This window comes from Leptinotarsa decemlineata, unplaced genomic scaffold (genome assembly GCF_025532065.1).
Source record: "Leptinotarsa decemlineata unplaced genomic scaffold, Ldec_3_MD MMD2_tig00026314_RagTag_RagTag, whole genome shotgun sequence".
Classification (NCBI taxonomy): domain Eukaryota; kingdom Metazoa; phylum Arthropoda; class Insecta; order Coleoptera; family Chrysomelidae; genus Leptinotarsa; species Leptinotarsa decemlineata.
The window spans coordinates 10,442,148-10,456,152 of NW_027412684.1; the positions used below are offsets into that span (position 1 = coordinate 10,442,148).

The 14,005-nt window shown below is 36.2% G+C and overlaps 1 protein-coding gene across 1 annotated transcript in view; it reads left to right on the forward strand.

The window, feature by feature from the left end:
• The first annotated feature begins 5,378 nt into the window (after positions 1-5,378).
• Positions 5,379-14,005, forward strand: part of LOC111505139 (lipase 3-like) — a 31,036-nt gene continuing 22,409 nt past the window's right edge. Inside the window, exons 1-4 of the mRNA XM_074181657.1 lie at positions 5,379-5,568; positions 7,918-8,240; positions 9,530-9,776; positions 12,665-12,823. Of these exons, the coding sequence (XP_074037758.1) occupies positions 5,422-5,568; positions 7,918-8,240; positions 9,530-9,776; positions 12,665-12,823 (876 nt within the window). The 5' untranslated portion in view covers positions 5,379-5,421. The remainder of the gene's footprint in view (positions 5,569-7,917; positions 8,241-9,529; positions 9,777-12,664; positions 12,824-14,005) is intronic.

A 14,005-nucleotide genomic window follows, 5' to 3' on the forward strand; every position in this document is an offset into this window, starting at 1 on the left:
TATTTTTTGTATATAAAAACGACAAAAAATGTCAATAGGACAAAGAACAGTATTGTTCAGTTAGAATATTCTCTAAAACGGTTAACTGTCGTCCATTGGAAGAAAGTGAGACACGTAACTTTCACGAGACCGAAAGGATTTTCAATGAACGTTTTCCGAATCATCCTATCTGTAAAAAAATATTTGAGGAAACTTGTATCCAAATTCACAACTACCGATAGTGTACATAACAAAAAGCCCCCATGTCATCCGTCCATTCCGAAAGAACAGCAAGTGCAAATAATTGGTGAGATGGTAGTAAATCCTGAACAGTCTACTCATTCCGTAGCGAATGTTTGTGAGATGTCTCCTTCTACTGTGTGGAGACTTTTGAAGAGGAATAGGTATCATCCATACAAAATTAGGAATAGGTATCATCCATACAAAATTAAAATGGTACACCAATTAACTGAAGATGACTGTGACAGAATTCTGCGAAATCATGACGGAAACCATTGCAAGGCTTCCTACCTATCTCCACAATATTTGTTTTAGTGACGAATGAACATTTTCTAACGGCAATGTTCACGGACAAAATTGACGTTAGTGGAATGACACCAACCTTCACGTTTTGGAAACACATACCCAATATCCAGAAGAAATCAACGTTTGGACAGAAATATTGGAAAACCATATTGTAGGACCTCTATTCATTGATCAAAATTTAACATTTAACAGCGTAATGTTAGTTCCAAATAATTGGACGGTGGAAAAATATTCCTTAAACAACGAAAGTGGCAAAACCGATGTTGATGCACCTGAATCTAATTCCATTTTCAAAGGAACGTTATTTAAACAAATATCAATAATTATGGGCTCATCTTATTTCTACCAAAGACACAAAACGGGTGAATTAGCATTTTGTTCACACTGTAAAGTCGCATCAGCCTGTGACATAGACTCTATATGAGTCAGATAATTCAACCTTTCTCTTTGTTTTTCGCAAACAGAATTCAGATGACCTTTAATTGAGCGTGTAATACAAGTGTACTCACGATACGGACAAACATTTGCTAAATGACCTTTTCCGCATCGAAAACACTTCACTTTAACACGAAACACTTATCCACATCTTTCAGCTCTCCCTTCGACTGATGAATATCCCCTTTCTACACTGGGAGCCTCCTTGTGACATTCATTTCTTTGAACAATTCGATGAACATCGGCTTCAATAGTTTCACGTTTGATTTCGGTATCACACTGAAGCATTCCTACCTGAGCCGCTTCTTCTGCCAAGGCCACTTGCAATGCATTCAAAAAAGTTACAGAACGTTTTTCGCTGGATAGCCGGTTTCTCACCTTGCCCGGATTATAACCTGTGATGAATTTACCACACAACTTCGTATCGAACGATTCACCAAAATCGTAATACATGGATAGCTTTTCCAACCGCGCACTCCATTCTTGAGCACTTTCTGCTTCCTGCTTGGATGCTGAATAAAAACTTAATAAGGTTTGAAGCAATCCGTATGCATCCTGGTGCAAGCCGTTCAACAGTATTGCACGCTTGATATTGTCCTCAGTAATATTATTCGCGATAAAATACTGCTGCAACCTTCTCCAATGCACAGAGACCAGTCATTAACAGCTGGGTTGAACTCCATTTGAATTCCTCTCGAAGCCATTCTTAACTCACTAGCACAAGATTATGTAAAATTGAATAAAAAAACCCTTGATGCTCTTCGCCAGAGATGTAATGTTTAATGGAAACTACGGTTTGTTTGCAAAAACTACTTTATTGAAACTATCGAGTGGCAGGAGCATGTACAATGAGAGGAGCGCCCTAGACTCGGTACTACTAGTACCGAGTCTACTAATATTAAATAACATATACATGGTGTTTTAAGTATACTACATTACAGGAACTTCATTTGAATATGCTGGAAATTACTATTGACCCTCACATCACTGAAATCATCGAAGCGAATCCTAATGAATTCAATATGGATATTGTATTTCAACAAGATGGAGCACCACCACATTACTCTAGACAAGTAAGAAACTATCTGGATACTACTTTTCCCGGTCGTTGGATTGGCCGTCAAGGTCCTACAGAATGGCCAGCCCGTTCGCGGGATTTGATACCTTTGGACATTTTTTATGGGGCTATTTGAAGCAAAAGATGTACGAAACTGAACCGGCTTCAATATTGGATATACGGCAGAGAATAATAAATATTTGTAGAGATATTGATGTTACTGTGTTCGAAAATGTTTGGCATGAAATATCGAATAGGCTGTTCATATGTTATGAAGTTCAAGGCAACCATTTCGAGCATCTTTTGAATTGACCTCAAGCTTATTACCTCATATTATATAGGGAGATATCGCCATTTATTTTATACATAAGCTCAATGAATAGGACAGAGAAACTTTTTCTGGAGGGTCCATCCACCTCACTATCTCTCTCTCTCTCACTCATTGAGCATTTGGATAAAATAAATGGCGATATCTCCGTAGTCATTAGAGATAACACCATCAAACCTGGTATCGTTGGATTCCTCATGATCTTCCCTAACCGTTCTTGTGATAATATATAGGATGTCCTATTTGAAATTGAAAAGTTGTTGTCATTTCCGGAAAAGCCGGAAGTTGAATTTGTTTTACAAGAATTTCAAAAAGTGCCATCTAGTGAGCATATTCAATGTTCCAAGTTTCAGAAATATCGCTAGAGAAATAAAGGAGAAAAAGTGAGTGTACCATAAGTCTCTGTCACACGGTATATCAATGTATTCAGGCAATTATTGAAAGTTCCGCCATTTTGTAGTACACACATCGGAAAAGTCTAGGGATATTTTTATAACATACTAAATATCATAAAAATAAATGCATGAGGTCGTTTAATTTCGAATAAATTGGTACACTCGACCATCCTGTAGATTCCTATGGGTTGAACAAAGCCTGCAAAAACGGTAACTAATCTTTTATCAAGTTTTTTTACAAACTGTAGGTTTTCGGCTAAAATGAATAATCTGAAATTGTCGAGTTTGTACATTCTATGCAGTTCTTGCTCAGCAATTAAACTGGAAATATTGTGCTTTAACATGGAACGCCATCACTTACCATTGGCTGAGATGAATAGAGCTGTAGGGCTTCTTCAAGGTGGCATGCGACAAAATGATGTAGCTCTTCGTTTGGAGGTCTCCCAAAGTGTTATCAGTCGATTGTGGCGGCGTTTCCGTGAAACTGGCGGTCCAGCCGAAAAACATCCAGGGCGAGGACGCGCTACAACTGCAGTTCAAGACCGATTTTTGGTCTTAACCGCAAGAAGACAACCGACAATCACAGCACCTGAGTTGGTTAACGTGTTGCAGCAGACGCACCAGGTAACCATTGGTCATGATACTGTCAGAAATCGACTGCATGAAGCAGATCTCCACAACAGAAGGCCACTTAGATGTCCACCTTTCTCGAGAGGCAATCGCGGTAGAAGATTAGAGTGGTGTCAAGAACATCAAAACTGGGATGCAAATGATTGGGCCACATTTTTGTTTACAGACGAATCCAGATTTGGATTTCATCCAGATTCTTGTCGAGTAAGACTGTGGAGACGACCTGGAAATAATGAACGTTTGAGACACGTCCAGGAAGTCCACACATTCAGAGGTGGTACAGTAATGCTATGGGGCGGAATCATGATCGACGGCAGAACCGATCTCGTTTTTCCAAATCGCTCCCTCACAGCTCGACAGTACCTCGAAATCATTCTTCTACCTATCGTCCGTCCGTTTGCTGGTGCTGTTGGTGAAAACCTCCACCTAATGCACGATAATGCTCGTCCACATGTCGCGCGTCTAGTGACTGACTGACTCACCAACGAAGGAGTTGATGTATTGCATTGGCCAGCACAATCACCGGACCTGAATCCCATCGAGCATGTGTGGGACATGCTTCAACGAAGAATTACTCCGCATATGGGGAACATTCACACAACGTTTGAATTGAGAGAGCTTTTAATCGCTGAATGGGCAAATGTACCTCAACAAGACATTGACAATCTCATTTTGTCGATGCACGATAGGTGTAGGGCCGAAATAAACCAGCGTGGAGGCCATACTTTGTACTGATTCCAATTTTTTTTGTATTATGATTTTTTTTCGGGGTGCCAAAGAAGAGCCATATTTTTTTAAATTTTTGCTTATATGCGCCCTCAGTATTTTTGACCATTTAATAAATTTTGTTGTAAGTTACATTCGTTTAATAATCACCCGTCAACTTTTTTTTCCCTAAAGCGATCTAAAAAAAAATATTGCCATTTTTAAAAATATCCCTAGACTTTTTCGATGTGTGTATTTGAAGATATTGACATTATATTCTAGGGTTATAAAGCATTTCTCAGGAGCTTCAAAAAAGGTGTCACAAGTTCCCCCTTTCCATTTAATTTTTCCCCAGATGACGCCCAGTCGCCATCTTGAAAGTTTCATCTGTCAATTACATTTCAAAATAAAGTATTCATGCATTAATTTCATTGCCCCAAATTTCAATTTTTTGAGTTGACCCGTTCAAAAAATAAAATGGAGGAGACATACAAAAATGCACTGATAAAAATGCTCGGGACAGGCCAAATTTCATTTTCTGGTTGTCATGTAATTTTCAACATCCATGTTCTCGCAGCTGAGAGGTAATGAACCCCAACAGTTTTTTTATTAGCGATTGTTTCTACGACACTGCCACTTTGACACAGTCTGCGCGGAACACTAATCTGAAGATGTCTTCGTTATTTACCAATTGTGTTCGAAAACTTTTCTCAACTGTATTCAGTATAAAAAACTACGGAATTTCGCCACTTGAAATTCTATATTTATGATGGCCAACTTTCAAGGGTGAAAGGGTGAGTTACATGTCGAATGATTACTTAAAATTGAAATTATTCTATTCAAGCATTTTTCTGATTCATTGATTTCATGTAATTTATATTTCACTATAAGAAATTGGTCTTGCTTCGTATTCATATACGTTCATATACGTTTTCCTGGCTCGTCGAAATGCAGCTGTTTAAATGATAAAAAAATTACGTTGAATATAAGTATTATCCACTCAACTCACGAGAAACACCCGTAAAAGTTATTGTGTAATGATGTTTTATAAAGTAGAGGTGAAATTTTATTTCAATTCAGTTTCTTTGAAGTTCTGAAAAATGGGCACCGAGAGAAAAACTTTCGTTATCAATAATCAACATTATGGCTGGACTCCGACACGATAATCAAAAATACCTTGAAGAAAATAATCTACTTTTCAATTCATATCAAGACTTGAAGGAAATTTTGCAATTTGATAACGAAAAAATAATGTCACACGTTTTATCAATCAATTATTGTTAACAATATCTGTTGATCTTGAATGAAAAATCAGTCATTTCGTTGTAATCTCTGACAGAAACAAAATGCGGATTGTACAACTGGTGATACTTGTCTCAAGTGTGTATAATTCGATTCAAAGCAACGATGATGAATTGATGAAGTTATTGCCTGAATTCTTTGTAAATGCGACACGTGGAATTGAACCCCATCCTGATGCTGGAAAAGATATAGTGAGTATGAATCGTTGTTTCAACTTTGGATTTGGCCGATATTTGATGACCGAACTCTCCATAACTATCAAACCGAATTGTTGAATTCTACCGACGAAATCCTCATAACCAGTGATCAGAAATAAAATTAAAGTCCTAGTTCTGTTGGATTTTTCAGAGACATTTGACGATAAACTTCAAACTTCTTGTATTCATACTTAAATCAGTGGGACTCTGTAGCCACGTTTGACGTTCTCAGAAAAATATCTATCTAATAAAATGCAAAAAGATTGAGGTGAAAAATAAATTAACGGCATATCACCTGGCGTACCTCAGGGATCTAGTCGCTACGGGAAATGGTGCTTTTCAAATCTAGAAAGAGAATTGAAAATACTCTTTTTCTCTTTCTTTCTCTCTCGGTCTGATAGTCTATTGAGCGGGACCATAACGGAACTCAGAAAGCTTTTTCTATTGTCAAAATATATTGTTCCCAATCATGTTTATGTCTTAAAAATATTTTTCTTTAATTTTTGTATACTAATACACTTATTTTATGTCGATGGTGAACCTAAAAAGTACCTCATAAAAATATCCCTAAAATAGGTATTTTTCCAACATTAACATTATTTCATGGGGACATCTTCCGACGGTGCACAGGAAGTGATATTGCCATGGAAAAAAATAACATAAAATATAAAAAACAAAGAAATGTTTGTTTCTATAAATTTTTTCAGTAATCCACGTTTTTACAAAATTTTTACATATTCAAAACACAAAATGGTAAGTTTCTACCGAATACTGTGGAAAACAAATGATTTTTGAGAAGGAAAAAGCAAAAAAAAACGTTTTTCCAACTTTTCTCGAAAAATGTAATGTTATTTGGGAAATTGGTTCCTACGAAATCCATAAATCTTGAACTTCACTAGTTCGGACTTTCATTGTCTAATATGATTCTAATATGACGCGAAATCTATGAAAGAACAAATGAAATTAGAATAGATAGCTGAAATATCAATTATATCAAGCAATGAAACGTGAAATAATCAAGAGAAATGGCACGAAGCAATGAAAAATAAAAAAAACAAAAAATTCAAAAGTGAAAAAATGTTTCAAACCAAGTTACTTCATGACGTTTCAATTGTTAGTATCCACAATCCTCTTCAAGTGATGACTGAATAATTTCTCCGGGACAACTATTTATAAGTCATTCGAGCGCTTTCACCTATCTCCTCTTCCCTCTCTCCGCTTCACCAGCTTATCAGGGTTGACTGTTCAGCGAGAGTTGACCGTTTTTCCGCTTGATTACAGGTTTTCATATGTTGCATATCTCTACAACAGCATGGCTGAATGCGTCGTTGGATAACATATATGAAGCTTCTTTGAACATCCTCTTGAACCAGTGTTCTTTCCTGTGGATGATCTCAGCTTGGGACCACTTGATGTCATGTTGATGATGTTGATGATTCAAAACATGCTTTGCTTTCTCCTATTTACTGGTTTCTCCTCGCTGTGTGTTTCTCTTGTGCGGACTTTCAGTGGACTCCCAGGTTTACTGATATAGAATTTGCTGCACTCACAAGGTATCCATTAAGTTCAATTCTTAGAATTGCAATACGCATTTAATGACCTAGTTTTCGTGAGGTTGCTACGGATCTGAAACAGGTTCTAATTTTGTACTTGGACCCAATTTTTCTAATCAATTACGACACTTTTTTGACGTATGAAAGGACAAGCAATGGTTGTGACGGCTTCTCTTCATTGCAGGCTGTCGTCTAACCAAAGTATCCGTTTCACCATTACTTTGTATTAATCATTCCGTTGAAGATCTTTTCTGCTTCGGATAGCTTCCTCTATATGATATGAAGTACTTCTTCGACAGGAACTTTGGTGTAAAGGATCTCCACTTGCCTCTAGTAATTCATAGATCTTTATAGATACTACTAATTTTGCACTATGTTTTTTCACTGAGAGGTCCAGTTTCAGTAGAAATCATGAAAACGATTCTCCCCGTCAAAATTCATCCCATTTCATCCCTCTTACCTTGGTTCGAATTTACTTCATTTTTTCATCAAAAATAAAATATTTTCTGCCTTTTCTGATGATTTTTATGCTGTTATTATTATTTTTCTCTCTTGTGTTTCGAAGCGATTTGGTCTATTTATAAAATGAAGAGCTTTGAGATACAAATAATATGTTTTATGAAATATGTTTTGTGCTCATTTCCCAAAAATTTCTCTTCCCAGTTGTTACCTCCCATTTATTACCTATATTTCATGTATATTGTTTCCGATCCTACTAATCATAATCACTAAATTCAGGTAATATCAGTAGCTTCAGATGAAACCTATTGTTCTCTATCGCCATTTTCAGTATCAAATACTGCATGACCACGGGTATAAAGCAGAATCCCACTGGGTCACTACAGAAGATGGCTATGTTCTACGAATGCAACGGATTCCTAATGGAAAAAACTTGACCGATACTGGAAAATCTAAACCAGCAGTCCTGCTCATGCATGGAATGCTCAGTAGCTCTGCAGATTGGCTTATCATGGGCCCCAACAGATCGTTAGCCTACATGCTTGCTGATGCCGGTTTCGACGTGTGGCTGGGAAATAACCGAGGTAACACTTGGTCGAGAAACCACTTGAAGTTGGATCCAAGAGTTGATGCAAAAGAATTCTGGGACTTCAGGTGAGATTAATTTCATATTGTTGAAAGGAAAAGCCAGTAAAATGGATTAACGGGGTCTCTCAGTAAAAAAATTAAAACTATGCTCCACTTTGCCAAGCTTTCACTTCTAAGGGAAAGCTTCTTCAGGGCAATAAAAGTGAGTAAAAAAACAATGAATTAAACATATAAATTGATGAAGAAAGTTAACAAACCAAAAAAGGCCCCTACATGTTAACTTACTTCATCAATGTATATGTTCAATTCATTGTTTTTTCACTCATTCTACTGTCCTAAAGGAGCTTTCCATTAGAAGCGAAAGTTTGGCAAAGTAGAGCAGGTGAGTAGAGCAAGTAGTATAGTTGAAAAACTCCAGACATTACAAGAAGATGGCAAATGAGACTTTGCCGAAACGTTGTCAGAATAATCCTTATGAGGATAAAATACACAGAACACGGAGCGAACACATGCTCAATGTTGCCCCTTTTCTCTCATGCAGACCTACGACTTTGTAGGTACATGTGGCAGATACCCAACGGAAAAACAACAACTAATCGAGCTAATGCCGCGCAGAGAGTTGAAGTAAAACCATCAAGCACCTGTGCAACGTCTTCGATTTGAAAGATTCGTCGCAAAATATTTCCCACTATGAAAAGCAGAAATTCATTTCGTTTGGTCGATACGACCAACCGATTGACCGGTTTCGGGGTGCTTGCCCCATCGTCAGTACCGGGCACGGTCTCCTCAGAACGGTGTGAACCATCTGAGTATCCTGCTAGTCATGGAATCAATCTGAAGTTGATTCAATGGTATGTCCACTGCGTCCCCTGCAGACAGAGCCAGGAAACAACTCCATGTTATTATCATAATCATTATTTCGACTCCCTACCACGGAATATGTTCGTGGACCGCCTGTCCGGTACTGACGAGTCTCAAAAGGCTGAAACAGTTGTCTACCGGAGGCTCCTAAATTGAAATCGATATGGGAGTAGCCTGCGAAATTTGAATATTCACTTTGTTTTTTGAATAGCTTACTATAAGAAAAATTACCAAGGAAAAGTAATGCTGTCAAGTTGAATAAACCTATCTGAACTTCATTCGATTGCAGTAACATGTCTGAGCAAATTCAGAAATATACCGATTATATTTCATCTATTTTGAAAATTTTATTGACATTACTGGTGTGAAACCCATGAATGCCATGAATGAGTTGTACACTTCCCCTAATAATATTCAAGATATATGTTTTTGTATGCCTGTATATATTGCCTGTGAAAGAATATTTCTAAATATATTACCTTATTTTATTTCAGCTTTGAGGATTGTGGTCACTATGATCTGCCAGCTAAAATAGATTACATCATTGCGACAACTGGGCAGGATAGAATTTTTTACGTGGGTCACTCTCAAGGAACCTCCCAATATTTTGCAATGGCGTCTCTGAGACCTGAGTACAATGACAAAATTGCATTGATGACAGCTTTGGCTCCTGTGGCGTACATGAAACACCTGGCATCGCCCTTGCCAAGACTTGCTGTGAAATATATGGAAGCAATATCGGTGAGATGAGTTATTGAATTTTATTCATTTCTATAATGTATGGTTGTAGGTATATCTGCCTATATCTTTTTTCTGTCACATTGTGGCATCACCTTGTAACTAACATCTTTTAATGTAATATAAAATTAATATAAACCCACTCAAACAAAAGTTATTTCACAAATATCAATTGTTATTGTGGATTAGATAAGTACATATCTTTATTTTTTCACTTGAACATTTTTTTATAATATATACATCGGAAATAATAAACAAACTTCTAAATGAACTAATAATAACCTTGAGAAGTGAAACATGTGCCAAGGTGAATCATAAAAAAATACAATCTCATATATATTCATATACTAAGTATATCAATTCATGTGTTACATGAAATATATGCTTAACAATATATGAATTCAATAATATTATTCAGAAGTGTAGTTGATGAAATGTATATCATGATATATTGAAATTCATTATATTATGGAAAAAATTCGTGAAGTCCCTATTATCCATTCTTTAATTTCAATACATCCTGTATTTCTCAAAAAATAAAAAGCCACTTTACTGGGATCAGACTGTGATAAGGTCTATGTTTCTCTCTGTCTGGTTGAATTAGAAAGAACAGAGAAAACAATATACATATACATTAATGGATGATTTTTGAGTTATGATGATTATTTTCGATACAAATTTCATGAAATTTACCAGCACTCCATTTTTCTACTCCCATAGCTGGCAATGTAAATATTTTAATATGCAAAACAAAGGACACTATGCTCGACACTGGGTCTTTCATCCAAGACTATAAAGGAAAACGTTATAAATATATAATCACAGTGGCACGTGAACTGCACGTGTATCAGGCATTTATTTCAGCCCTATCAGGCTAGCATGGCGAATCCAGCAAAATTGCAACAAAAATACAAATTGTAGCTACAAATTTTGGCTACAAATTGTAGCTAAATAGTTGCTAATTAGTTGCCAGAACAACGATTTTGTTGCTCGTGCCGATCCCTAGAAATCGCAAATAATGCTATCGTCATATAAAGGTAGCAAGGTAACTCAATAAATTATATACTTTTCCTTTGATCTTTACAGAAGATTCAGTTACTATTTAGTTGCTAAACCTTGGATATAGCAAAACATTTTTAAATAATTGTTATGTTCTGTAATGGATATGATAAACTCAGAACACAGAATACATTAAATAATAACTCAGTGATGGTTAAATAAACCCAGGATTGAGACTTACCCCTTTCTCGTTTTTTGCTGTTGGATCCAAACTGCTTCAGGGAAACTATTATGGCAAAGTAGGGAGGGATCAAGGAGTTTTAGGAGAAGCAGTGTTGAAGAAAACTTATTTGAACAAAAGAACAATGCACACATTAGTCTATACTATACAATAGAAACACCAGCGCGTATCTTATTTCTTTTCCGATCCAGCCGTTCCGAATATTTCTAATTTCAAAACTAAAACTGCTCAACTAAGTAGATTTATTCTATCAAAACCGAGAGCGGTGTTGCCGAAACTTAAATTATTTTCCTTAAATATACATGCCAAAACAATAATTTTTCTGATCTTGCTATCTTGAAACTGGTTTTTCCTGGAATTAAAGAGATTCTAAATTTGTTGCTCACCAAGAGTAAACTTAAATATATCTTGAGTATCTTCAACAAAATAGTTGAACCCAAACGGCCGATTTTCAAATTTTTTTTATTTTCCACGTTCTTACTATCTTGAAACTGGTTTTCCTTGAAATAAAAAGTGTTTCAAATTTGTTACTGACCAGGAATATACTCAAATACACCTTGAATATCAGCAACAAAATAGTTGAAACCGATCGGCAGATTTAATTTTTTTCATTTTCCACGTTCTTGCTATCTTGAAACTGGTTTTCCTCAGAATAAAAAGTGTTTCAAATGTGTTGCTCACCAGGAGTATACTCAAATATACCTTCAGTATTAGCAACAAAATAGTTGAAACCGATCGGCCGATTTTTAATTTTCCTCGTTCTTGCTATCTTGAAACTGGTTTTCCTGGAATATAAAAGTGTTTTGAATCTGTTGTTCATCAGGAGGGTTCTCAAATACACTCCGAGAATCAGCAACAAATTAGTTGGTCTTGATTGGCTGATTATTAATATTTTTTTTAAATTCTCCCTGTTCTTGCTATCTTGAAACTGTTTTTTTCTGGAATACACTGTTTTTTGAATGTGTTGCTTACCAGGAGTATACACCTTGGGTATCAGCAACAAAATAGTTGAAACCGATTGGCCGATTTTCAAGTTTTTTTTTCATTTTCCTCGTTCTTGCTCACTTGAAACTGGTTTTCCTTAGAATAAAAAGTGTTCTGTTCCTGATACTCAAGGTATCTTTAAGTTCACTCTTGGTGAGCAACAAATTTAGAACATCTGTAATTCCAGGAAAAACCAGTCTCAAGATAGCAAGATCAGAAAAAGTTAAAAAAAATTATTCAAAAATGTTTCGCTATATCCAAGGTTTAGCAAATTAATAGTAACTGTAAAGATCAAAGGAGAAGTATATAATTTATTGAGTTACCTTGCTACCTTTATATCACGATAGCATTATTTGCGATTTCTAGGGATCGGCACGAGCAACAAAATCGTTGTTTTGGCAACTGATTAGCAACTATTTAGCTACAAATTGATGTGTTTTTTTTGCAATTTTGCTAGATTTGCCTTGCTAGCCTGATAGGGCTATTTATTTCAACCGATAAGACCGAAACCACTTCCGCCATTAATGAAACCGAAGACCTGAGTTACTCAACCATGAAATTATTTTGAATCGATTAGAAATGCACCTTCAATCACATAAAAGATGATATTTCATTTAACCTGAATTGCTGTCAACAAAATTAAACAGGCCCAATATTCTAATTACAGTTGGCGGCAGATATCCTCAAAATTAACGAATTATTGGGGCATAGCGAACTGCTTTCACTAGCTGCCAGATTGGCGTGTTCTGATGGATCACCATTTCAAGAAATATGTGCTACTTTTCTATTCTTCTTATGTGGATTTGATTCTCCTGAAATGGAACGGGTAAGTTGATACACAGATTTTGTGAGATGAATATCTTGAAGTAATTCAACTGATACATGAGTACTTTGAGAAAAAAAGCTCTTGGGTTTTAAACCACTCCATCAGAAAAAATGAAAAATGAAACTTTATATGTTTTCAGCCACTTGTATTTGTAAAATTAACGATACTGCATCTTTCAAATTAATATTACAATTGTATTAGTTTGATACCCTACCACGTGTTAACGGATACATCCATTAATTCCAATGATTGGGAATTCAAAAAGCTTCTCTACCAAAAAACTAATCTCTCGTAAAATATTTCCTTTTCAATTCCAGGAGTACATTCTACAACAAATATTTGTTTTCGAAATTAACTGGTTATTTTTCTACAGTCTCTGTATATAATAAACTAATTGGTGACCAGCTCAAGGCTAAATGAAAGATTCAAGTCTTTCATTTAGCCATGTTTAGGCCACTCTATCATGACCTGAGTATACGTTTGAAACAAAAATTCAAATTTGTTTTGAAAAAGAGGGTAATTTTGAAAAAAAATCTGTCGACGAAAATTGATTTGAATACAGACGTAACTAATTGCACATTCCGAAGAGATGAACCTTCAAAAAACTAAATGGATCACATCATAGATTGTTGGAAAATGAAATCGTTTCGATTGAAAATTTCAATTATGAGAGTCAGAATGTTACGAAATTATTTAATGATACTGTTGGGAGATAACGACCTACAGTCAAGGTCAAGGACTTTTTCAGATTATTATGCCAAATCACCATGGATGAATATAGCATTCATGCAAATGATCCAAATGCAAATGATAAACTTTTTTATCAAAATGAGTCTACTGTTCGGGCAACATATCGCGCGCTTCGCCCATTTTACGGTCTCCATAATCGTCCTAAAGAGGTACCATTCGCAATGTAGTGGATACATTTGGTTCGATAAACGATCGACCGATACCCGTGCGTTGACGAAACGCAAGATCTGCCGGAAACATCACCGCTGTCTGCGAGAGTGTGCAGGAAGATCCGAGGCAGTCGATTTTGCGTCACTCACAAGAACTTGGCCTTTCACAGACTACAACTTGGCGAATTTTGCGTCGGGACTTGGGCCTGCACCCGTACAAAATTCAACTAAACCAGGAACTGAAGGTAAACGCGCAATGCATCCCAAAAAAGTCACTGTTTAG